Source organism: Prionailurus viverrinus, chromosome A1, assembly GCF_022837055.1.
Source record: "Prionailurus viverrinus isolate Anna chromosome A1, UM_Priviv_1.0, whole genome shotgun sequence".
In the NCBI taxonomy this organism is placed as follows: Eukaryota; Metazoa; Chordata; class Mammalia; order Carnivora; family Felidae; genus Prionailurus; species Prionailurus viverrinus.
This window is the reverse complement of record NC_062561.1, coordinates 191586381-191612147: the sequence shown is the minus strand read 5'-3', so window position 1 is coordinate 191612147 and position 25767 is coordinate 191586381. Positions and strand designations below refer to the sequence as shown.

At 44.4% G+C, this 25767-nt stretch overlaps 2 protein-coding genes across 4 annotated transcripts in view; both read left to right on the top strand.

The window, feature by feature from the left end:
• ITK (IL2 inducible T cell kinase) overlaps positions 1 to 4068 on the top strand; it is a 58384-nt gene extending 54316 nt beyond the window's left edge. Inside the window, exon 17 of the mRNA XM_047867084.1 lies at positions 1140 to 4068. Within this exon, the coding sequence (XP_047723040.1) occupies positions 1140 to 1211 (72 nt within the window). The 3' untranslated portion in view covers positions 1212 to 4068. The remainder of the gene's footprint in view (positions 1 to 1139) is intronic.
• Positions 4069 to 11299: 7231 nt separating this feature from the next.
• The window catches only part of CYFIP2 (cytoplasmic FMR1 interacting protein 2), a 130182-nt gene continuing 115714 nt past the window's right edge, over positions 11300 to 25767 (top strand). The window contains exon 1 of one of the 3 annotated variants that reach the window (XM_047853043.1): positions 11300 to 11406. The gene's annotated coding sequence lies outside the window, so the exon portion shown is untranslated. Of the gene's footprint in view, positions 11407 to 11971; positions 12073 to 25767 lie in introns of those variants that run through there. The other 2 variants (XM_047852957.1, XM_047853128.1) reach the window with 2 other exon arrangements.

Sequence of the window (25767 nt, the reverse complement as noted above, 5' to 3'; positions counted from 1 at the left end):
TAGCCTTTTCAGACTGGTTTCATTCACTTAGCAATATGCATTTGTTGATTATTCCATGTCTTTTCTTGGCTTGATAGCTCACTTCCTTTTGTCACTGAATAATATTCCATTGGATAGATGTACCACAGTTTGGCTATCCATTCACCTACTGAAGGATATCTTGATTGCTTGTAGTTTGGGCAATTGTGAATAAAGCTACTATAAATATCTGTGTGCAGGTTTTTGTATGAACATAAATTTTCAGCTCCATTGGGTAACTATCTAGGAGTATAATCTCTGGATCATATGATACCACTACATTTAGCTTTGTAAGAAACTGCCAGACTCTCTTCCAAAGTGGTTGTACCATTGTGCAATCCCACCAGCAATGAGAATTCCTTTTGTTCCATATCCTCACCAGGATTTAATATTATCAGGTGTTTTCGATTTTAACCATTCTAATAGCTATGTAGTTGTATATCATTGTTTCAGTTTGCAGTTTCCTGATGATATACGATGTTGAGCATCTTTTCACATGCTTCTTTGCCATCTGTATCTCTTCTTTAATGAGATGTCTGTTGACATCTTTTGCCCATTTTTAAAATTTTTTTAATGTTTATTCATTTTTGAGAGACAGAGCGTGAGCAGGGCAGGAGCAGAGAGAGAGGGAGACACAGAATGTGGAGCAGGCTCCAGGCTCTGAGCTGTCAGCACAGAGCCCAATGCAGGGCTCGAACTCACAAGCTGTGAGATCATGAGAGTGGAAGTTGGATGCTTAACTGACTAAGACACCCAGGTGCCCCAATGGTGCATTTTTAATACATGATTTTATTTAATTCTCACAACAGTCTTAAGAGATAGATACTATTATTATCCCCATTTTACGGACAACAAAACTGAAGTTCAAACAAGTTAAGTAACTTGCTTAATGTCACACAGCTAATGAAAGGAACAGTTTAGATTCAAAAGCAGGCCGTATGATTCCTGAATACCTGCTGTTAACAACTGAGACACGATAGCTTCAAATACAATAAATATGGAAACACATTTGAAAATCAGCAGCGCATTTTCAAATTCACATTTGAGTTCTGGTTTGCTTTGGAATTAACTATGACACACAAGTATGAGGAACTCACAGAGTTCTTTTTTTCCCCTTCTAGAAACCAGAAGACCGGCCACCTTTCTGCAGACTCTTGAGTCAACTGGCTGAAATTGCAGAATCAGGACTTTAGCAGAGACTCAGCGCCAGGCCACGGGCTGCAGATCCTGAATGGGGGAAGCAGATTCTCCATTCATAGAGCATTAAAAGCTGCCACCAGCCCAGGACTCCCCAGAGGCAGCCGGCCTGTGGCGCCGGTCACTGAGCTGCCGCGGAGGCAGCACCCTGGCAGGGGCTGGCACCCAGCCGCAGGCAGGAGGCTCAGCCGCTGAACTGGGAGTGAAGCCAGAGCAGCCGCGATGTCTCTACCCTCCTTCCAGCCTCTTGTGTGTGGTGCACGAACCTCAATCTGACAGCTTTCAGGCAACGTTTCTTGCACTTCTTAGAGAAAAGGAGAGATGGGGTAGGACTGTGAATTATTATTTTTGTTATTATTTCAAACATGAAATATAAAGTTTATGGTCAAGGGTTTATGAGATCTAAAGCTTATGGTCAAGGGATTTTTACTTGACCTGACAACACAGAATCCCAGGATACAGAGCAAGAGAAATGAGGAGTGTGACTCTTTTTCAAGGAGAACCGGCGAACTAATTAAGGTCAGGAGGTGTAAACTCAGCCGCTGTGATGTCGTCAGCCGCAGCTTCCTGCCGTAGAGGATGATGGAACTAATGCTCACATCTGAGGCCGGATAGTCTAGAAGCAGCTTAATGCATGTTACTCATCCAGCACAGTGCCACTTTCCTCCTTGAAGGGACACAATGGACCGGGGTGAATGATTTCTATCTCATGGCTGGGGCTGGCGTCTGGACAGAAAGAGGGCATCAAATGATGGAGAACCAAATGGTACAGAGAAAGGCCTTGGGCTGTTAGTACTCCAACACCCACCTTTAGTACCAAGCTGGGCAGGTCACTGTGCCTTCCCTTCCACGCAGAATGCTTCTGCAGGCATCTTGGGAGAAGATGTTTCTTCTGAACCCTGACTCCCACTGAGGACTCCACCACCAATTTTACTGGCCTCTAGGATTAGTCTCCTCTGCACTGTTCCACCCTCATCAGCAGAGGGCAGCATTGTGTCGGGCAGTGTGGTCTTGCAGAGAAATCCAAGCTTGTTTAGGCCCGAGAGGTTTGCAACTTCAAGGTTGAGGCTTCACGCCTCCTGAAAGTCTCTGAGAGGAACGAGGGGTCTATTCTTGCTCAAACCATCTGGATAGAAACAGGCACTGAGTAGGGTGCTTTCAAGGCGCACAAGGCAGCCTACTGTTGATTGAGCACTGAAATCTGCACAGTGAACGTGTACTGAACTACAAGCCTTATCTACAGAATTTCATTTCATCCTGAGTTCACCAACCCAATGAGAAACTATTCTTATTCCCATTTTACAGATAATCGAACTGAGGCTTTAAAAAGCCAAGAAACCTCCCCAAAGTGACAGAGCTAGGAAGTGTAGAGGCTACATCTGTCTGACACCAGTGCAGTTTCTTTATTTCTATTCAGCACTGTCTCCTGCTGATGATGAAAGGGGTTGCAGAGAAGGAGATAAATATAGCTGGGGGAAAGACCTAGAAAGCCATTAAAGAAGTCAACACAGAATGATGTTTCTCCCACGTAGACCACTATGGTTGGCCATGTAAACCTCCAAGTTGGAATAGGATCTTCTTTTTCCTCATCTGTAGCTTCACCTTTGTTAGAATTAATGACTTTGGAGTTGCTCAATTAATTAACCCTTTGATTCACCCACCCCTCCAGAGTCATGTTGCAGGAAGCCATTTATAGATGAGCTTCAAAACAGCTTTGAAAGATCTTCCTGCGGGTGTATAAATGCTTCCTTTAATCATCATCTCAACTTTGAGTCAGCTGCACTCTTCTTGGACATTTTGTGTTCACTGATGTAAGAGAGAGTTCGTTTTCCTACAGCATTCAGATGAAACTTGTAGAGAGATTATTGGGTAGTGTAGTCATTCACTCTTCTGTGTGATATTTTGACCAGCTAGAGATGCAGATGCATAGCTTTTAACTGTAACTATTGGGTTTTTTTTTTAATTTTTTTATGTTTATTTTTGAGAGAGAGACAGAGTGTGAGCAGGGAAGGGGCAGAAAGAGAAGGAGACGCAGAATCTGAAGCAGGCTTCAGGCTCTGAGCTGTCAGCACAGAGCCCGATGTGGGGCTCGAACTCATGGACTGTGAGATCGTGACCTGAGCCAAAGTCGGACACTCAACCGACTGAGCCACCCAGGCGCCCCTCAACTATAATTATTGTGAAACTGGTTGCCTCAAGATAAAACTCTACCATTCAGAAGATGACCTTACTCAACATATTCAAAATCATCTCTGTTTACTTTTTGGCCTTTTGTACATTCTCTTGCGGAACCCTTAATTAGAGATGATTTCTGGAACATCCAGCCTAGAAGGAAAACATCAAAATTGACTGATTTCTGTGGTCTGGTTTCAAAAATTACCCCTTGCATGGTATTATCTTGTTCACGCTCAGATTTGCTGGGGCCTTAACTGAACATATGTCAATAGTTCACTCCCCCGTGTCCTATCCTGCAAAAGGGGCTTCCTGTCTGTTTCTCTTTTCCCCTCTCACATGTTGAAAATTTCCATGTCTTCACAAAAAATTCTCTTATACAAGGTTTTGGTTCTAGACGCATTTTATAGATTTTGCATTTTGTACCTTTTGAGACTATTTATATTTAGATGTATTGAATATTTATTAGTGTACAGTCCCTGCTAGTATCCATGATAAAAATGTTACAAATATCTCTAACCATTTATAAAGCACACATAGTTGAAGGTTGGGTCTAGCAAATAAAGCTATATGTTTTAATAAATACAGTATATATGGCCTGGGTTCCTTTTGCCCAAATGTCAAACAACAAAAATTTTCCTCAAATAAAAATGATTACATGGCTGTATGTTCCACAAGCAAGTAAAGACTATATATCATTCAACATTTGATATAAATATCAAAGGCTTCTTGTGTTCCTATCATATACTCTACCAAGAGCTACAGAAACAAAGATGAAAAAGGCAGTCTTTGGTTTTCAGAAATTTCAGGTACAGTTAAGAAGGCAGACATATAAACAAGTAAAATCATCCAGCAATTAGAGCAACAACAGAAATATGGTCTAAGAGGAGAGGAGAGGAGAAAAAAGTTATGGAATCTATCAGGGGAAGGGTGACATCAGGAAAACTTCCTGGAACCTTGCTACTCAAAGTGTGGTCCCTAGACCAGCAATAGCAGCAAGACCAACTGGTGACAAGTGTGAATTCTCTGGCTTCACCCCGAAACTCACTGAATGAGAATCTGCATTTTCACAAAATCCACAGGTGCTCCTAAGCACATTAAATTTGAGACATACCGTCATAGAGGATGTAATGTCCGACTCAGTTTGGAAGATGAATTATGTTTTTTTCTAGCAAGCAAGTGGGTAGAAGTAAGAGAGATAGTTAACAGGTAGAACGATAAAGGAAATAGAATGTATGAGGAAGCTATTATCAGCTTATCCTTGCTGGAGTGGAAGTTGTGGGGATGGCCACGAGGTGTTGGCAAGGGTGAGGATGATTAAGGGGGGAGGCAAATTGAAACTGAATCTGTAAATCTAGATAAGGACCATATTTGAAAAGACAAGAAATGTTGGAACTCTACCTATAGATAGAAAAGATGTCAGTGTGCAAAGAGAGAAGGTCAAATTTCTGTTTAAAAATATATTCTGGCAGCAACACAGTGAGCGTATTTGAGAGAGGTAAAGCCGATAGAAGAGAAGCCAATATGAAGATGAATTTCGCCGTGTTCCAAGAACCAGATTATTGTTCATACCCATTCTCTGTCATCTGCTGTGTGGGTGACATGAAGAAATTGTAATTCGGAGTTCTTCAGTCACAGTTGGACAGCAATGAATAGCTTAGCTATTCCCCTGCCTCTTAAAGTCCCAGCGAAAAACAGGCTGGCTTATGTTTTTGGTGTGTTGAGCTCCCCTGTTGACCAAATGCCCATGTCCACTGCAGGAGCCAGTTCACACACCAGAGGACCACTGGGCACAAGTGAAAAAGCCTGCAACTTCTACTCAGACCTTTGTGGGACTCACCTTTGGGTTTGACTCCCACCGGGAAATGACCCAGATAGCAAACTCCTAAAGCAACTGGATGAACAGCTCTGCTTCTCAGCGTATTTATCCTGTAGACCCTATTCTCCCTGGAATCTCCCAACACAAAAGTCCACTGCCTTGAGGAAGAGGCAGGAACGTAACCCATTCAGCAAGATGGGCTGTGTGTATTTGTGTGTGTGTCTTCAGTGACTGTGAGATTCTTTTCAAGTCAGGACGTGTAGTAGGCTTATGGGATTACAGAATCACACAGTGACTATTAGAAGGAGTTTTAGAGATCATTTACTTACTTTATAAATAATAGTTCCCATTCACCTGACATTGCTTGGCACTGTGTCAGGTGTATAAGATGAATATGATATCTTATCGGTTAGAGACCAAACACTTCACACTCAAATTAAGATAATTCAAGGAGGACTTATTTACAGAAGGATTATGTAGAACAGTGTGGGTCAGGTTTAGGAGAACCACAGAGTAGTACAGAGGAAAATAACAGCCAAGGAGCAGTTATCACCTTAAGGCCTGAAGAGACAGGAGGGAGAGTAGTCATTTGAATGTGACAGCAGAGAGTCACCTGGAGAAGGTCACCTTGAGAGGAGAGGACCTTTAGTAAGGAAGCCCGAGGCAACATCATAAGGAGAAAGCAGGGGAATAAATACAATGGCCCTACTCTCCTCCCTTACCCCATCCACTGCTGGGGTTACTTGTTGGCCAAACCCAACTGAAAGCCAGAGGATGAGGAAACTGTAGCAGGGCCATCCATAGAGCTAAGTCCCCAAAGGAAAGAGCAGGGTGCAAAGAGTGGAGTGGATTTGGAGAAGGAGAAGATATCTAGTATGGACACCAGCCTTCCTAAAAGAAGCCCTTCGGCTACTAAAAAAGTCCAACACGTAAACGAACACAGTTGATGTTTATTATTTGCAGATTCTATACTTGCAAATTTGCCTACTCACTGAAATTTATTTGTAACTCCCAAACCAGTCCTTCCATAGCCATCCATGGCATGCCCATGCCAGAGCAGTGAAAAATTGAGTTGCCCTCTGTGCATATTCCTAGCCCAGGTCAAACAAGGTAATGCTCTGCCTTCTCATTTCAGCTCTCACACAGTAAACAAGTATCCTTTTCAAGGCTTAGTGCCATGTTTGCACTTGTGTACTTTTTGTTGGTAATTTTGCTGGTTAAAATGGCCCTCGAGCAAAGAGCTGAAATGTTTGTAGTGTTCCTAGAGCAAGAAGGCTGTGACATCCCTTTCAAAGAAAATACGTGTGTTGGGTAAGTTTCATTCAGTCATGAGTTTTAATGCTGTTGACTGTGACTTTAACGTTAATAAATCCACAAAGTATATTAAATAAGGTGCTTTCTAACAAACATGCATAACATGAGGTTATGTATAGATCAGTTGATGAAAATATTGTGACCAGAAGCTCACAAGAACCTAACCCCATTATTCCCCTAGGAGCCACGGTTCAGTATTCATTCATTCGGTGCCCACAGCAACTTTATGAAACGTAAGTACCAAATAATGAGAATCAACTCTGATTGCAAAGGGTTGTTGTGGGCTAACCAATGGAGCAGTGGTCACAATACAGTGAAAACCCCTCAGGGATCAAGGAGGGCTTCACAGAGGAGGTGATATTTGAGCTGTCTTGAAGGGTAAATAGGAGCTCCTAAGGGAGAGGATCTGGAAGAACATTTCAGGAAGAAAAGCCCGAATAAAACAAAAAAATATATCTTATTCCACCTTCTTCCCTTGCATTACTTTTAAATTAGGACTGGGAACCTTGAGGACAAGGTTAGTAGGTGCTTGCCACGGTCACAGGAGAATCAGTTGAAAAGGTTGAGTGGACTGTGAGTTTCTCACCATCCAGGATCACCTCTACCCATACTACCTACATGCATCTACAGCTATGAAGACGTTTCTGGCCCCTTTCCATTTTCTCAGATTGATTTTGAGGACAAGTGTCTGTAAGCTGAGACAAACTATGCAAACATTCATTTGTGTTTCTCTTTTGTATATTTCACAGCAGTTTCCCATCTAAGATAATGTTTGCTCTCTCAGCAGCTTTGGGATAGAAGCAGGAGTACAAGGGTCTCACCAGACAGAAAAGGAAAGTGATACCCAGAGAGCATGCCTGAGGTTGTAGACTTACTTAACAAAGGTGAGGTTAGAACACAGATCTTATTCCGAGTCCTACATTCTTCCTAGAGATCACACCAAAATTCAAACCACATTAATAACCATAATAATAACAATATAAGCTTCCATTCTTGACCACTTATGATGACTATGCTTAGCATGTTACATTTATTATTTCATTTAATCTTCTAAGAACCCAAGGGATAGGTACAATGACGATTGTTTCAATTTTACAGATGAGAACAAGGCTTAGTAAATTAGGGAAGCCATTCACGGTCACACAATTAGTGAGTGACAGAATGGGGGCTTGAAGCCAGACCTGTCTGTCCCCAAATTCCATGTTCCCAACCATTCTGTGGGGCTGATTATAGGGCCACCTATGCTAACTTCTGAGAACACAGCAGCACTGAGCCCATTGTGCCTTTGGCTATACTGCTGCATTTCAAATCCTGTTCAGAATATGCTCAGCCCCTCCTTATCAGCTCTTATCTAAAATTATTATAAACAGAATTTGTGTAAGTAAAGATGAAATGTTCTTTGCTATGAAGTTATGTGTGAAAGATCTGACCTTCAAGGGAACCAGTTCCATAGAAGTTGTGAGAAATGAGCAAAGTAAGAGAAAGACAGCATGATGAGGGGACATGTGTTTCCAAATGGACCAAGATGGAGTCACAATCTTTCAGCAACAAAACAGTCCTCAATATTTCATTTATAAAGTAACAGGACTACTTCCTAGGATTTCATGAGGATGAAATTAGCCCATCCATATATAGTACTTAGCACAGAGGCTGGCCCCAAATAAACATTTAACAAATGTTAGTTTAAAACATATCTTTAAAATATAAGATAACAGAGAGGGAAGCAAACCATAAGAGATTCTGAAATATAGAGAACAAACTGAGGGTTGCTGGAGGGGTGTTGGGTGGGGGGACAGGCTAGATGGGCTATGGGCATTAAGGAGGACACTTGTTGGGATGAGCACTGGGTATTATATGTAAGTGATAAATCACTAAATTCTACTCCTGAAATAATTATTACATTATATGTTAACTAACTTGGATTTAAATTTAAAAAATATTAAAAAATAAGCATAAAAAATCTATTTTAACAAACTATTCCAGATTCAAAGAAGGAAATAGGCAACCCAGTGTCCTGTGGAAAGACCTGAGTCTGGGTCCAGCTGACCTTGGGCAACCCTTCCCCTTTCTGGGCCCCAGTTCTTTCATCTGTAAAATGAGGCAATTTTGAGCAAGTGCTCAGGTTTTATCTAATGGACAACGTAAATTGCGTAATTATTAAGTTTTTCTTTTCCTGCTAACTACCCAAATGTTAACTACAAGCACCAAGTGGGTGAGCCTACTCTGTGTAGCAGTCCCATGGCAGTTAAAGACTTTTTTTTTGTATTATTCACAGTTTCTCTCCACCTCATATTCCTTTCCTACATAAAATAGTATTTCTGTTTTCTGTCTCCAGAACCAATTCTTATGCCCATTCCAAATACCCCACTATTGGTTTCTGTGAAGCAATTTTAAATGGACACCTAGATGTCCTAAGTGACCTGAGATTTTCTAAACACAAGGCAAGGTTGCCACACACGGAACCACATTGTGTGGGCCCCAGCTTGCAGGTGGCAATGCAATTCTCATCTGATAGCTTCAACCCACTCATTGCTGATGGTGCAGCCAGGATTGAACGTGAGGCATATCTGAAGGTAGTAGACAGAAGGCTACGCATGTCACTGGCAACATATGAGCTATGAGTTCACTTTTGATTATTCATTCAACTCATTTTTATTGAACTCCTATTAAGGACGAATCTCTGAGAATGTGATGAGAGGCAAGAAAGACACATCCCTTCTCTTAGATTTTATGCTCTTAATAATGCTAAGCAGGCAACGACGTCAGCAATCACAACACAGCACGACGAGGGGTGTGATAGAGAAGCCCAGGGGGCTCTGGGAGCATAGATGACTAACCGTAGCCTAACCCAGACACGGAGGGAGCTAGAAGAAACAGACAGGTAAGTGGACACCAGAGGGATGCACAGAAGTTAGGCAGCAAACTAGGGGAAAGTGTGGAAGCGGGAGGGAAAGGAGGGTAGATCATTCTAAGCAAAAAGCCCAGCTTGCACAAAGGCCAAACTCAAGCGAGAATACAGCAGATTAGGGAAACTAAAAGATTGCTTTTGGCTACAACCAAAGAGAGCTTGCTCACAGCAGAGGAGACTGGAGAGGCAGACGCCAGATGGAACACCCTTTGTGGGCCTTGCTAAGGAGTTTGGGCTCCATGCTGAGGACAATGAGAAGCTAGTGAGGTGCTGTAAGCATGGCAGGGGCATGTCCTTTGTTTTAACTCATGTGATTTTCTGCATGTAGAAGGCTCTTGGAATGAATCCACCTTACCTCACCGTCTGGAGGGGGAAACAAGTGCAGTGACTTGTCTAGGATCATTTACTTGCAAAGCTGGGACCAAAAGACAAGCCTCTGGATTGCCAACGCAATGCTTTCAACAAGACCATATTGCTTCCCCTTATAAGCGAATGAAATTCAGGGGGTCAGGGAATTATTTTTGCCTAGGATCCAACCTAATATATGTCTAATAGTCTTTTTGTTTCTTTTAAACAACTTGATCTTAGAAGGTGAAAAGACAAGGAAGGAACAACAGGGAGAAATACATCTTCCAGAAATCTACGACATCCAACAAAACATGCCCTTCAGAGTGAAAATTCAATCTCTCTTGTTGTTTTTTTAATTCTTTTTTTAAATGTTTATTTTTGAGAGAGAGAGAGAGAGAGAGAGAGAGAGAGAGAGAGAGAGAGAGAACGAGCAGGGGAGAGGCAGAAAGAGAGGGAGACAGAATCTGAAGCAGGCTCCAGGCTCTGAGCTGTCAGCACAGAGTCTGATGCGGTGCTCGAACTCCCCAACCACGAGATCATGCCCTGAGCCAAAGTCAGCCACTTAACCAACTGAGCCACCCAGGTGCCCCCAATTTCTCTTGTTAAGTATTTGTAATCACTGACACTCAAAATCCTAAGGATCACAGTGGAAAATGAAAAATTACAGAAAAAAGAAGGGAAGAAAGAAAGAAAGAAAGAGAAAGAAAGAAAGAAAGAGAAAGAAAGAAAAAGAAAGAGAAAAAAGAAAGAAAAGAAAGAAAGAAAGAAAGAGAAAGAAAGAAAGAAAGAAAGAAAGAGAAAGAAAAAGAAAGAGAAAAAAGAAAGAAAAGAAAGAAAGAAAGAAAGAAAGAAAGAAAGAAAGAAAGAAAGAAACTTTGGTGTTTAAAGCCATCCTCCACAAACACCTCCACAAGCTTTCTCACAGGGACAGAAATGTATGTGTGTACATATATAAGTCATCCTTTCTGAAATAGCAATTTAAATTCGAATGAGTGATGTAACATCAAACCATAAAGGATCATGAATTCTGAGTGCTTGGGAAATAAGAAATGGTGTGAGATCAGTGAGGGTGTAGATTCCCAAGTTCTTTGCCAGAGACTCTGTGGCTCCTCTATAAATAGCCCCTAATAGGAATAGCTGAGTAGTTAAGTATACATAGACAAACTTTTGAGAAAGCTTCCCTTGTAACAGTACTTTATCCTTTACATTTAAAAATGTTTCAAATGCTTTCAAGTGTTTACCTTGTGAGGTAGGAAGGGCAATTATTATCCCTCACGTTATAGATATGGTGGCTTCTCAAGAACAGAGTGTTGAAGTGACTTGAGTAGGGGGTCTCAAGGTTGGATCTGAAGCTCCACCAGACTGCTGCTCGGGTGAGGACCGTTTCTTTGGGCAGCCCTAAATGGCAGATAAGCCTTGAAGAGAAAGGTGCCTGTCCTCTCAGGTCCTTCCTGGCAAAGCCAGGTGACTTCCTGTCACCATGTATTTTCCTTTTTGCCCATTAGGCAATTCTTCCTCAATGAAGTTGAGGCAGGTCCCTGCTTAAGAGATGGCAGCTTCAGGGATTGGCTCCAAGCGACTGAGAAGATACTCCTGAGCAGAGGAGCACTGGTGACCAGACTCAACTGGTGGAAGTTCCCTCTCCCCAAACCCCTGGTTTATCTTCCATCTCTTCGCCCTGTTTCTTTCCTTCACAGAACTTCTTCTAGCTGTAACTGGACGTTAGCTAGGTTAATTTATGCCCTATCTATCCAGGTAGATAGCAAGCTCCAAAAGGGTAGTACACCAGTGCGTACTCAGCTCCTGGCACGAGGCTCGGAACAAAATAGGTGCTCAATAAATATTAGGTAGATAAATGAGCACTTGGAAAAAACGTGAGATCGATGAGATCGCAATGGAGCCCAAAGCTTCCGTCCTCCCACTGCTGCAGGTGTGGCTCTCCGGCACGCGGGATCTGGGGCCAAGTCCTCCCTTCCTTCTCCATTCTGAGGGCAGGGCGGCTGGCTGTCCTGGGGCCGGCGCCGGGGTGCAGGTCTGGGATGCGCCCGCCGCGTTGAGGGGCGCACCGAGCGCCCCTCGCCGCAGCCATTTCCTGCTCTTTGTGTGACAGCGGCGGCGGCGAAGGGGCTGGCACCCCGGGCGGGGGAGGAGCCGCGACGGGCGCGGGGGCGGGGCCGAGGGCGGGGCCGAGCGCGGCGGCCCTCCAGCGGAGCTAAGCGGGGCAGAGCATCCTGCGCCCCGGCGCGGGGCCCCGCGGTAGCCTTGGGCCGCTCCCCCGAACCTGCCGCAGACCCAGGTAAGCAGCGTTCGCAGGCCTTGGGGCCGGCGTGGGGACCGGGATGCTGCGGGGGGACGTCGATACGGCCGTGAGGATGCGCGAGGCGCCGGCGCCCCTTCTCCCCGCCCGAGGGGGGCGCTCGGCCCGGCGCCCCGGCTAGCGCGGCCTGGGGGCCTCCGAAGCCCCTGCACGCCGGGTTCCAGGCCCCGCGCGGCCCCCTTCCCCCTCCGGCCCACCCTGGGCCTCGTTGCGCGGACCCCCCTGCGGGAAAGGGCCGGCACACAACGCAGCTCGGGCGCGGCGGCGGCAGCAGCAGGTGCGCGGCCTGGGCCGGAGCCGCGGGCGGGTGAAGGAGCGGCGCTAACCCCGAGAACCGGAGACACCTGCAGCGGCGACATCCCCGAGCCCAGGTATTGCAGAACGCCGACAGCCGCCTCTGCCGCCTCGGCCACCATCACCTCCTCCGGGGCAAGCGAGAGCCGCGTGGGCCCGCCTGGCTGCCGCCTGGGGCACCCGACGCCCTGCAGTGAACGTGAGATGGGTGGGGCGAGGGGCGAAGCGCCAGTGTTTGAAGGTGGGGGTTTTAACGAGGGAGGAGGCAAGTCTGACCCGCTTTGAAGCCTTCTGGCCTACACTAGCATCACTCTCCCTCCTGGCTGCCAGGCAGCGGGGGAGGACAGGGGGGAAGGGGGATGAGTGGGCTGACTCCTGGGGAGGAGGTTGGATTTTCTTGAGCTCCGAAGAATTGGGAAGAGTGCCTACCTGTCTGTTGTGGTTTCTGCTTTTCAGGACACCCTCCCCCTCGATGGATGGGTGAAAAGGAAGAGAAGGGGTTGCTCTCTGTTTAGGGGTGGGGGTGGGGGCAGGAAACGTGATCGGACAGGAGTGTGGTTCTCTGTACTAAGGAGAACCTGGCAGGAAAGGACGCTGGGACTGCCCAAGCCCTCCCCAGCTCAGGGAATCTGACTTTGACCTCTGGTTGCCTAGTTTCTCCAGCACGGTGATGGAGCATTGTGGGCTGATGGGCCATGGGCTTCTCTTCCAGCCAGGACAAGAAGGTAGCAAGGATCTTTTCCTGCTAGCTCTCAGGTGCCTTCCTGGCATGGGCGAGGAGACTGGGGCATGAGGGGCAACTCAGGAGAGTGCTGGCTCTCATACTCTTGTTTTCTACCTCGTACCTGTGTCCCCTTTAGGGCAGTGGGTCTCACCTTACTTATTCTTGGACACAGGCCCTGTTGGAAGCAGTGCTGGTAACCTTGGAGATCACAGATATTGGGAGGCAAAATTCTAGGTCCATATCCCTGGGCAGGATTGCGAAGGCCTTGAAGGTGGTTTTCTGCACAGTTAGGCACCTCCTCTGTGACTCTCCCTGAGGCCTCCCACCTCCACCTCCTTGCAGTGCTCTGTGCTTCCCCCATTCTCCTATGTCAAAAATTATTTTCAAGATAGGAGCCAGTGAACATGTTTATCCTTAAGAGCTAAATACAAAAGAATTTCCCATTCAGTGCAGAGCAGGTCCTTTAGAAGTCATTTGACTGGAAAGGAAATGGGCCGAAAGGCATTTTAATGGAAAACAAATCTTTAAGTCAACATATTTGATATCACTAAAGTGGCATTTCAGGCACTGAGCTGGAAGTGGGAACAGGGAACTAGGTAGCAGTTTTGGGGAACAGCTCACTGAAATGACAGTGTCTACCGGTTGTCAGCTCTGTTGGCTTCAAGAGCAGAAATAATGGAATTGTGTGTGTGTGTGTGTGTGTGTGTGTGTGTGTGTGTAACTGGTCAGGGGTCGGTTACTGTCACTGGAAGGTATTTGTTGAGCACTCAGTATCCACTTGGGGGAGGTGAAACTTTCCTACAGAGAGTTACTCATTGCCCCTGGATGCCATCTGCCCAGGCAGTTAGTAGGCCACAAGAAGAGCGTGTTGTTGCTTACAAAGCCAGTGCTTCTGCCTGTTTCTGTATGCTGAGCCTCTGACTGGGGGCATTAGCTCTCTGCTCACTAAGCTTCTTTATTATATTTCCTGGCCAGTTCTGACCAGTTCTGTAGCCACCCAAGCCTGCCTTGTTCAGTCCCTGCTGAAGGAAAAACTTGCTTTAGGCATTAGGCCAAGAATGGGGTATCCAATCCAGTAGGGTTGGTGAGTTTTTCTCAAATCAAATCAGAGGCTGGCCCAGAGAAGGAAGTAAACATGAATTTAAAATCTGGAAGAGGGCCCCAGGAGAACACTACCTGTCCCCTCTGATAAATTGTTCCCTGTTGGGCGTTCAGTGGGCCTCTGCTGCTGTCATTGACCAGCAAGCTGAATTAGGTGATGAATAGGCAACAAGCTAATTAGCATTAGAAACGACACTCCTGGAAAACAGTACAGGGCTCTGGTCCCCACATTTGAGGATTGGCCTACACTCTCAAAGAGGTTTCTTTTGGCCGCTGTTGGCCCCAGGGTTCTACCAAGAGCTTCACAAAATGGGCTTTTGTAGCCTCCGTGTGGCCACCATAACAATGAGTCTATTTCTTTAGTGGCAAGTATTAATTATTATTCACTTGTAGTTGACGAAACCAGACATCAGTCACCTCATTGGAGTCTTTGTAAAAGGCCTTTGGTCTTGTCATTTGGGGGAGCAAAACCATGTCTAGGGTCTAAAGGATGGACCCTGCTGTGGTAGCAGAAGTGGGGGAGGACGGTGGGGCATGCCTCCGGGCAGTGACTGGGGGGGCCAGCGTTGGTGGGGAAGGAGCTGGTTCTTCATGGGATGCTCTTATTAAGTGAGGGATGCATGAAAGTGCCAAGTACAGCGGCTGGCACACATAGTTAAGTGCTATTATATCTATGTATTTATTGTTTTAATGTATTAATTACATAATCATTAAGAATGTAGCTCATGTGTGTAGTCAACCCATGGCTACCCCCAGAACCTTCCTGGATTTTGCTCTTCCCAGGAGAGTTGGCTCTGTGACCAAGAAACCTAGCCCCAGGTTTACCTGCAAAAGGTAGCCCGTGTTAAGATAGGGCATCAGTAAGGCTTCAGGTAAGAAGTGCTCTTGAGTAGCTCACTGAAGGTAGGTATAACGAGTAGGCAGAAAGGGGAGGGAGTACACTGAGCAGAAACCTGGAGGTAATTCTCACATTTCAACACACAAACAGAGGCCAGGAAGGAACTTTCCCTCTGTGTGCATTTAGCATTTTGCAATCAACCAAAAATGTTAAGGGCATGCTTCACTTCCTGGGCAGACAGAGCAGTGCAGTGGTCTTAGGACACAGGATTTATCCTTGACTTGCTGTGTGCCTTTAAATTCACCACCACCCTTCCAACTTTAACAATTGGGCAAAGGAAAGCAGCTTGCCCAGCTCGTTACCTACCTGTTGCCACAGGAACCTGCAGATGAGATAATGTCTGTACATCCCAGTTTTAGAAGAAAAGGCCATGGAAACAGAGAAGAGAATGAGGTTTCTGAATGTGTGGCTCTTTTGGACGGCTGCCCTTCATTCCTAAAGGAACAATTTATTAATTATATATTGTGTGTCAATTTAAGAAGACAAATCTGTGGCCTCTCTGTAACATTGAGCCAAAGGGAAACTGAAAGGCACTTTGTGATTCACAGATTCTGTCAAGACCCCTGGATGGCCTTGTCTGTACAAAGACACTTCAGATTTCAGTCAGTGGGTGTGGGACGCCTCCCAGGATGCTGGGTTTGGATATTGGCTTCCTAGCCATGGCCATTATGCCAAGGACTGTGTGCGATGTGCCTCAAAAGATGACCATTCAAGCCATACTTCTTGGGCCCTGGCAGCAGAGGAGGAAACCATTTGAGTACAAATTCTTGAAGGAAATTGTTTTGAGAAGGGAGAGCTTGGGTTCAGGCAGAATTCCTTGCAGGGACCATTCTGGCTGAGTGGCATTTTAATAGACATGCAGCAACTCAGAAATTAGTGCAAGGAGAAAGTAAACATGACCTTCTGGAGAGATACCCAAGAAGGACCCAGTGATGACTTCATCAATAGGCCTTTTGATTGTGTGTTTTCATCATCGTTAGGTCATCTTGAAGCAGTGGTTCTCCGACTTGAATCACTTCGTGGGACAGAGGGATGTTTAGTATGTCCATGTTGTATGGTCTCTGTCTTCTGAATAAGGCAGGAGACGAGGTCCTCTGCAGAAAGTAAAGGTGGTGGACTGGTTAGGAAAGTTCAGGAGACTTCCGGAGGTTTGGAACAGCTGCCTCTGTGGGTGGAATAAGAAATCAACTGGGGGATGAAAGAGAGGATTGTCTGACTTTAATGGCCCAGCTGAGACCAAAGAATCTGCAGGGCTGGCCCTCAATAACTCAGTGTTAAGGGAAGGGATACCTGAGAAAGGTATTCAGTTTGTGATTTTATATTGTGATGCCTTAAGACTGCTTTTGACAAGGTATGAATGGTGAGAAGAGAAATCAGAACTAGGGGTGAGCCATCAACCTCCAAGTATGTTACACCTTTGTGGGAAAGAGAAATAAAGACCTGCCTCTTACGAGTTGAGGTGGAAGCTGTGACAGGATTTTCTTTAAAAGTCTCCTCAAATTCTTATGGTAATAAGGCTGACTTATGTGGTGCCTTGGATCAGAATGTTTTAAATGAAAAAAAAATTTTTTTACCAGATAACGTGCATTTGGGCCATTGGCTTGTGCCTTCAACAAGTTGTTCATGAAGTGCTAATTAGGCAAATAATGCCTAGCATGTGCCCACATCTGTGCTAGGGCTACGGATCAAGCTAAAAAAAGATGATTATTCCTGTCATTTCTGGTGATCCAAAGAATTAGTGAAATATAAAGCAATTTATAATGCAGAAGGAAACTGTGGACTCTTAGACTGTGAGCACTGTCAGAATCCAGAGAAATGAAGGTTTGGTGGAGTTTGGCTGGTCAGACCTTCGTGGAGGAGGCCTATCTTGACTTGGGCCTTGCCAGTGGTCAAGGGTGGGTGGGATTCGAGAAGAGAAGAGGACAGTCTGCTGGGAAGTGCAGAGAGTTGGAGCAAAGGCAAGAATGTCCATGGGCAGGGTAATGGCACCCCATACATCCTGGCCAGAGTGGGTTTGCTTGTTAAGGAACGGTGGTCTTCAAGGAAGCCCTTTGCACGGCGTGTCCATCTGCTGTCAGTGTCGTTTTCTTTCAAGTTGGAAGGGCCCTGAGAGAGTCCAGTGATTCTTAACTGCTTGTTTTTGGTTTTGCTCTTTTTTTTTTTTTTAGTACATATTATGGACAATATTGACGTGCTCAACACACCACACCCACAGCCAGTCCCCTCCCCACTCTACCCCTGTTTTCTCCCTCTCAGGGAAGAAGATGTATAGGCAAGCAGTGATAGCATGGGAGCGCTTGGAACCTTCCCAAACACATAATAAAAATACCTTGTTTGCAAACCTCACTACTTACGCCATTACTGGTAAAAGTTGCCCACAAGAACCTTCACAACCATGTGACATCATGGTTGAGAACCACTGCCTGGCCAGCCTCCATATTTTATAGACTGGGAAATGGCCTTTTTAGAGTGAGTGGAAATGTGACTCCAGGGCCTAAGTGAGCCTTCAGACCCAGCCACATTCGAGTTGTAACGTCACATTGATGGTCTGCGTGCTCTGACCTGGTGGCCGAACCTGAAGTCTTGCTCTTTGTTTCCACAGCAGATGCAGTGTGGCTGGCTTCTCTTTCTCAGTTTTAGCAGGTGCTTCTGAGAGCTGGCTCCTGTCCCCGGATATAGGTCACATTGGTGCCCCTCACATGGTGACTTGTCACAGGCTGCAGTGGGAACAAATCCGGAAGTCGCCCTTGGTGGCAGGACTCCCCCACCCCCCACAAGAGGATGGGATCTGCCTGGTTGGGTTATCAACGGAAAGGTCCCCTCAACCCTGACAACACAGGAAGCAGCTGAGTAAAATGGCAGGCGGGCACTGTGGCCAGGTTTCTAACCCTGCCAGGATCTTTTTCTTTGCTGTAAACAAAGAGGAGGGTAGGCCTTCTCCGGAGGCCCAGGTCATGGACTTCTGTGCTCTGACCTCACATCCCTTGTGTGGAGAGAAGCTGCTGGTCTGGGGCCTCTCATCCCAGAAGACCCACAGTGAGGGACTTGGGTAGGGAAGACTGCCTGAAGACGGTGCTGGGGACGGGTCAGATGTCGGAAATCCTAGGAAGGAGGCCTTGGGTTTTTTTTTTTTTTTTTAATAATTTTTTTAATGTTTATTTATTTTTGAGAGAGGGAGAGAGAGAGAGTGTGAGCAGGGGAGGGACAGAGAGAAAAGGAGACACAGAATCTGCTGCAGGCTCCAGGCTCCGAGCTGTCAGCACAGAGCCCAACACGGGGCTCCAACCCACGAACTGTGAGATCATGACCTGAGCCAAAGTCAGATGCTTAACTGACTGAGCCACCCAGGTGCCCCTGGCTTGTTGTTTCTTAAAGTAAGTTTAAAAATTTCGATCAAAGCAGTACATGCTTTAAAAAAGATCAAATAGTATTGAAAGACTCGTAATGAAAACAACCACCCAGTGCCCACCTCCCCATAGAAGCTGTCACCTCTAACTGACTGTTTCTTCCAGCACTTGCCTCCAGATCTCTAAATGATATGCTTACACTGCTGTTTCTTGATTTATCTGTTCTATGCATTATCTATTTACTTCCTGCTGTGATGGATGAAGATTTCACTTTCTTGCACCATCCACCTCCCTCCCCTGCCCCCATCTCCCAATATAGTGACAGCTCTGCTTTAACCTATGTTTAATTTTTTTTTTTTTAAGTTTAATGTTTTAGAGAGAAGGAGAGCAAGCAAGCAGGGGGTGGGGAGGAACAGAGAGAGAGAGAGAGAGAGAGAGAGAGAGAGAGAGAGAGAGAATCTTAAGCAGGCTCCACACTCAGCGCAAAGCCCTATGCAGGGCTTGATCCCACAACCCTGGGATCATGACCTGAGCCAAAATCAAAAGTTGCACACTCAACCAGCTGAGCCACCCAGGCTCCCCTAACGTAAGTCATGTTTAAAGCATCTACATCATTATTTTTAAATGTTTACTTATTTATTTTGAGAGAGCACAAGCGGAGAAGGGGCACAGAGAGAATCTCAAGCAGGATCCCCTGTCAGCACAGAACCCAACCCAGGGCTTGATCTCACAAACCCTGTGCTGAAATCAAGAGTCAGAAACTTAACCAGCTGAAACACCCAGGTGCCTCAAAAGCATCTATGCTATGAAAATCTGTAAATGTGAAATGTGTGTAAATCACAAGAGAGCTAAGTAATGTCCTTTCATTTATCTCCTTTCTTATATGGCTTTTTTGTTTTATTGCAAAATTAGAATGTTCTCCCTTCCTTCCTTCCTATTTAATATTCCTCCTTTTAAAAAAATTTTTTAACAGCTCTATCGTATCTGTTACTGTATTAGATCCTCTTGTCTGCCCAGGAAGTTACAGAGTTAGCCCCAGCTCTGTCCCTAACTAGCCAAGTGACCTTGTATAGGTCCATCTTGTCTCTCAGCTTCAGTGTCCTCAGGGAGAACTACAAACCTGGCTTGTTCTCATTCTAAACCTCAAAGCCCATCCCCCCAGCTCAGAGGTGGTTCCTGTCTGAGCAGTCTCTCCTCCGGGGTGTGGCAGCCAGGACCTGACAGATATCTGGCAGTGTGACAGAAACAGGGTTGGGGTGGAAGGCTTGGGAGCAGGTGCTGGTTTGGGTGGTCCAGCTCATCCTGCAGTCTAGGGGCTGCTCCGTGGGGTACTGTGGATGTGTCCATTGCTTTCTGTTTCTCTCCCACCTCTTCTGGTGATTTCTATTCAACACAGTCTCTGCTTGTCAGGCGCACCATAGTTCCCAGACTCCCCAAGCTCCTACCCTGCCTCCCTCTCTCTTTGTACCACTCCTGCTTATGTTACAGCCAATGTTTCCCCAAGCACTCATGCAAATACTAACACTTTTTTTGTAACGGCTTGAATTATTCACATGTTCTGCAGTTCACCCATGTGAAACATACAGTTCAGTAATTTTTAGTATATTCACAGAGTTATGCAACCATCATCCTGATCAATTTTATAACATTTTCATCACCCCGGAAAGAAGAGACCTCATGGCCATCAGCAGCACCACCTACTTCCTCCAGTCTCCACCCTAAGCCCAGGCAACCGCTAATTACTTAGTGTCTCTCTTGATTTGCCTACCCTGGACATTTCCTTAAAAAGCGTATTATGCTTCTTTCACTTAGCAGATTTTCAAAGTCCATCCATGTTGTAGCCCATGCCTTTAGACCCCATTCCTTTTTGCAGCTGAATAATATTCCATAGTGTGGATATACCATATTTTATTTATCCACTCATTGGTTGATGGACATCTGAGTTTTTTCCACTTTGCGGCTGCTACAAATAATGGTGCAGTGAACATTCATATACAGGTTTTTGTGTGGATGTTTGTTTTCAATTCTCAGGATTATACCTAGGCATGGGATTGCTTAATCTTATGATAACTCTATATTTATAACTTGTAGGGACTGCCAGACTATTTCCCAAAGTTACTGCACTATTTTATATTCCTAGCAGCAAAATAGGGGGGTTCCAATTTCACATCCTCAGCAATATTTGTTATTATCTGTCTTCTTGGTTGTAGCTATCCAGTGGATGTGAAGTGATAATTCACTGTGATTATGATTTGAATTTCCTCAATGGCTAAAGATATTAATAAATTTATATGTGCTTTTTGTCCATTTATATATCTTCTTTGGAGTCTATCCTTTGCCCATTTGGGTTGCTTTTCTATTATTGAATTTTAAGAGTTCTTTATATCCTCTACACATATAACAGGTATATGACTTCCAGATAGTCTCTCCCATCCTGTGGGTTGTCTTTTGCTTTCTTGATGCTGTTTTTTGAAGTAACAAAAGTTTTACATTTAATTTTGATAGTGTCTATTAATAGCTAATAAAATCAAATATACATTTATCTATTTTTTCTTTCACTGCTTGTCCTTTTGATGTCATTATGTATTCCAAAGTCACAAAGATTTACTCTTGTGTTTTCTTCTAAGAGTTTTATTGTTGTAGCTGTTCTATTTAGGTCTTTGGTCCATTTTGAGTTAATTTGTTGTGTGGTATGAGGTCGAAGTCTACCTTCATTCTTTTGCACGTGGATACCCAGTTGTCCAGCACCATTTGTTGAAAAGTGTATCCTTTCCCCCTTGAATTGTCTTGGTACCCTTATCAAAAATCAATTGACCGGGGCGCCTGGGTGGCTCAGTCGGTTAAGCGTCCAACTTCGGCTCAGGTCATGATCTCACGGTCCGTGAGTTCGAGCCCCGTGTCGGGCTCTGTGCTGACAGCTCAGAGCCTGGAGCCTTCTTCAGATTCTGTGTCTCCCTCTCTCTCTGCCCCTCCCCTGTTCATGCTGTGTCTCTCTCAGTCTCAAAAATGAATAAACGTTAAAAAAAATTTTTTTTAAATCAATTGACCATAAATATGAGTTTATTTTTAGATTTTCAATTCTGTTCCATATCTTAATACCACTACCATACTGTTTTAATTATTACTGTAGCTTTGTAGTAAGTTTTGAAATTGGGAAATGTGTGTCCCTGGTTTTGTTCTTTTTTAGGAATGTTTTGAATTTCTGTATGAATTTTAGAATCAGCTTGTCAGTTTCTTCCCAGACACCAGCTGGGATTTTGATCGGGATTACATTAGATCTGTATCAATTCAGGGAAGATTGCCATCTTAACAATATTAAGTCTTTCAATCTGTGAAGATGGGAGAGCTTTCCATTTATTTGGGTCTTTAATTTTTGTGACAATGTTTTACAGTTTTCAGAGTATACATTTTACACCTCTATTTTGCTAAAGTTATTCCTAAATATTATATTATTTTTGATGCTGTTGTAAATATAATTATTTTTTATTTCATTTTTTTGATTGTGCATTGCTAATGTATAGAGATATAATTGATGTTTGTGTGTTGATCCTGTATCTCGCAACCTTGCTGAACATGTGTATTCATTGTAATCGTTTTTTAGTGGATTTTGTATGTAGAATTTGCCAAATTACCCTGGCTAGGACCTCTAGTACAATGTTGAATAGAAATGGAGAGAGTAGACATCCTTGTCTTCTTCCTAATTTTTGGGGGGAAAGTATTCAGTCTTTTACCATTAAGTCTGATATTAGCCATGGGATTTTTTGGTAGCTGTCCGTTATCTCATTGAGGAAGTTCCCTTCTGTTCCTAGTCTGTTGAATGTTTTTGTTGTGAAAGAGTATGAGATTTTTGTCAAATACTTTTTCTGCATGTACTGAGGTGATCCTGTGGGACTTGTCCTTTATTCCATGATATGGCTTATCACATTAATTTATCTTTTAAATGTTTGTTTATTTTTGAGAGAGAGAGAGACACACACACAGAGCGTGAGCGGGGGAGGGGCAGAGAGAGAGACACAGAATCTGAAGCAGGTTCCAGGTTTTGAGCTGTCAGCACAGAGCCCAATGGAGGGCTGGAACCCACGGTCCTCGAGATCATGACCTGAGCCGAAGTCCGACATTTAACTGACGGAGCCACCCAGGTGCCCCACATTAATTGATTTGGGGGATGTTGGTGTTAAACCAGTCTTCCTTTCCTGGGATAAGTCTCACTTTGTCATGATACATAATCTTTTTTCTATGTTGCTGGATTTGGTTTTGTTGGGAAACTTTTATTGAGCACTCTCTACCTTACCAAGCTGTTTACATGGATTATTGGGCTTTTGTTTTTCAAAATCTATGAGGTAGGAACTGTTATTATTCCTCATATCAGAGGTGAAGAAGATGAGGCTCAGAAATGTGCTGTCATCTTCCCAAGATCACACAGCCAATAGTGGCAGACAGGATTCTAACCAGTTCACCATCCCACTCTCACGTGATAAACCACCTCTCACGAACGTATCGGTGCTGGACATGAGATGATTTCCAGATGACATCCGTTGTTTTCATTGTTTTTAGTTTCCCTCTGTTTATGGCAAGTGATACTGGTTCTCTATTAGTGGTTGTAATATGAGCTTCCTTCTAATATATAGAGTAAAAGTGAAAAGTCTTTTAAAAAATATTAAGTAAATAATTGTACAGGCTTATATAGGGCATGACTGCATATTCCATTTAAATTATCTGTGTTATCAGTAGCGAAGGAGAAGGAATGGGAAAACTAGAAATGAAGACATGGCCAATTCAGGTCATGTCATTTTGCCAATGTTGTCAGGGAATTCGGGTATGCTCGTGTATTCTCTCATCCCATAATTCCTCAGTGCTTAATCTGTCTTCAGCACTCTGCTAAGGTCTCTGAGGTTTTCAGAGATGGGTGAGAAATGGTCTCTAACCTCATGAAGCTTACACATGCATGCATCATTCCACCCTAGGGAGGGCATATATGTTTTCTCTCATGGGCGAACACAGATTGTTTGCTATTGGCCCCCTGGAGTTCTGTATTTCGTGAGAAGGATTCTGAGGCTGCCTGTGAACTCTGAGAAATAAAGACATTATCAATTAGTAACAGTTGCCCTGACATGGGAAGAGGAAGTATCTGTACTCATGACCCTTCTCAGGCAGAAAGCATCACAAGGGAGGTACTGCTGATGTACCTAGGAGTGGAATTGTTGGGTCACATGGCTACTCTAGGTTTTAAAATTTGAGGAACTGCCACACTGTTTCCCAAGTGCTGCACTGGTTTACATTCCTACCAGCAATGTATGAGGGTTCGGATTTCACCGCCTCACCAACGCTTAAGAAGTCCTGGGAGTTCCAGGGAAGGAAGGAACAATCATGTGGTAGAGGGAGAGACCTTGAAGGGTGAGTGAAATCAAGGTCGTATGGTGATAGAAGGAAGAGAGTTAATTTCATAGAAAAGTGTTTACAAAATATTGAAGCTTTTCACTTTAAGTGCTCAAATGTTAAATATTTGAACCATCAAAATGGAGTTCTTTCTAAAATATAAACAGTTTTTTTTTCCTATTTATATTCCTTTTTCTGCTCCCCAATTTTAAAATCCTGGTATCTTGAACATAGCAATGTAATTCTTGATGTTTTGGGCTCAATGGCCAATCTACTCATTGAATAAATCTTTATGTAGCTGCAAGGGTGTGCTTCATACTGTACTGGGAAGCTGGATGTGAGTTAGACACAGCTCCTGCCCTCGGGGAATTTTTCATTTAGGGCAAGGAGAGAAAATGTGATAAAATGTGTAATAAAGCATTATGGATGCCCTGAAAGTAGGGACACGCTGGGTTTAATGAGGGCCAAAGGAGAAAGTGAATTCCGATAGGAGGTAGGAGAGTCAGAAAGGCCTCTTAAGGAGGTAACCATTCCTTTCAGTCTCCTCCAGCACTAGGATCATTCTGGCAGTGTATGAGGAATTTGGTGACTTCTGTGTACTGTGATATTGATGATGCTTCTATAGGCTATTGAAATATATAGAGTTCTGGGGCGCCTGGGTGACTCAGTCGGTTCAGTGAACAACTTCAGCTCAGGTCATGATCTCACAGCTCGTGAGTTCCAACCCCGCGTCAGGCTCTGTGCTGACAGCTCAGAGCCTGGAGCCTGCTTTGGATTCTGTCTCTCTCTCTGTCTCTCTCTCTCTCTCTCTCTCTCTCTGCCCCTAACCCACTTGCATTCTGTCTCTGTCTCTGTCAAAAATAAACATTTAAAAAATTTTAAAATATATATAGAGAGTTTTGCTTCTGTACGTGGCCCAGATTCCCACACCTGTGTGGTCCCTCCCCATCCTGCATAGCTCTGCCTCTCCCTTCCCTCTACCACTGTGAGGCTTCTTGCTCAGCATTGTGGCCTCACCCATGGCTCTATTTTATCCACAGGCAATACACTAAAAGTGCTGTGACGGGGGTTGGAGCCACAAGGTTTGACCACTGGATAAGTGCAGTGTTCTTATAAAACTCTTTCCTTCCAGCCTGTTCAGGGTAAGCTACACAGTCCATTTTGGTGCCATCTATGGAAATCCTGTAAAGTGTGCACAGGTGACTATGTCCCTGCTTGGCCCCCACACCTGTGAAGAAGCTGACTCTGGCCTGTGAAAGGGTCTCAGCAGCAGGGGAAATACTGACCTGTGGAGCCACATCCTGTCACAGCAAACTTGGGTGCCCCACACAGTCCCCAACACACTTAGCATACACTCATGATGGAAGAGCAGGCTACACTCCAGATTCCTTCTTTGAATTTTTCCTTGCTCCATGAAATGCTGCTCAAGAATATATTTTTTAAGGGGGACAGTCTAAGCCTCCTTTTTATATTTTTATATTTATTTACATATTTACTTATATAATATCTGTAAATATAAATATACATATATTTATAATTTTTTGAAATTATGTATTGTTTGCTTTCTTGTTTTAAAAATTTTTTTAATGTTTATTTATTTTTGAGAGGGAGAGAGACAGAGCGTGAGTGGGGGAAGGGCAGAGAGAGAGGGAGACACAGAATCCAGAGCAGGCTCCAGGCTCTGAGCTGTCAGTGCAGAGCCCGATGCGGGGCTGGAACTCACAGACCGAGAGATCATGACCTGAGCTGAAGTCGGACACTCAACCGACTGAGCCACCCAGGCACCCCTGTGTTGTTTGCTTTCTAACTGGATAGATTTTCAGGGAAAATATTTCCTGGCCTTTTGATATTTATGAGACCCAAAGGTGACAGTTCCCTAATCTTTCTGGGTTGGCAGAATCTTGTTCTTCTTGAGCAGAGACAAAGCAGCCAAA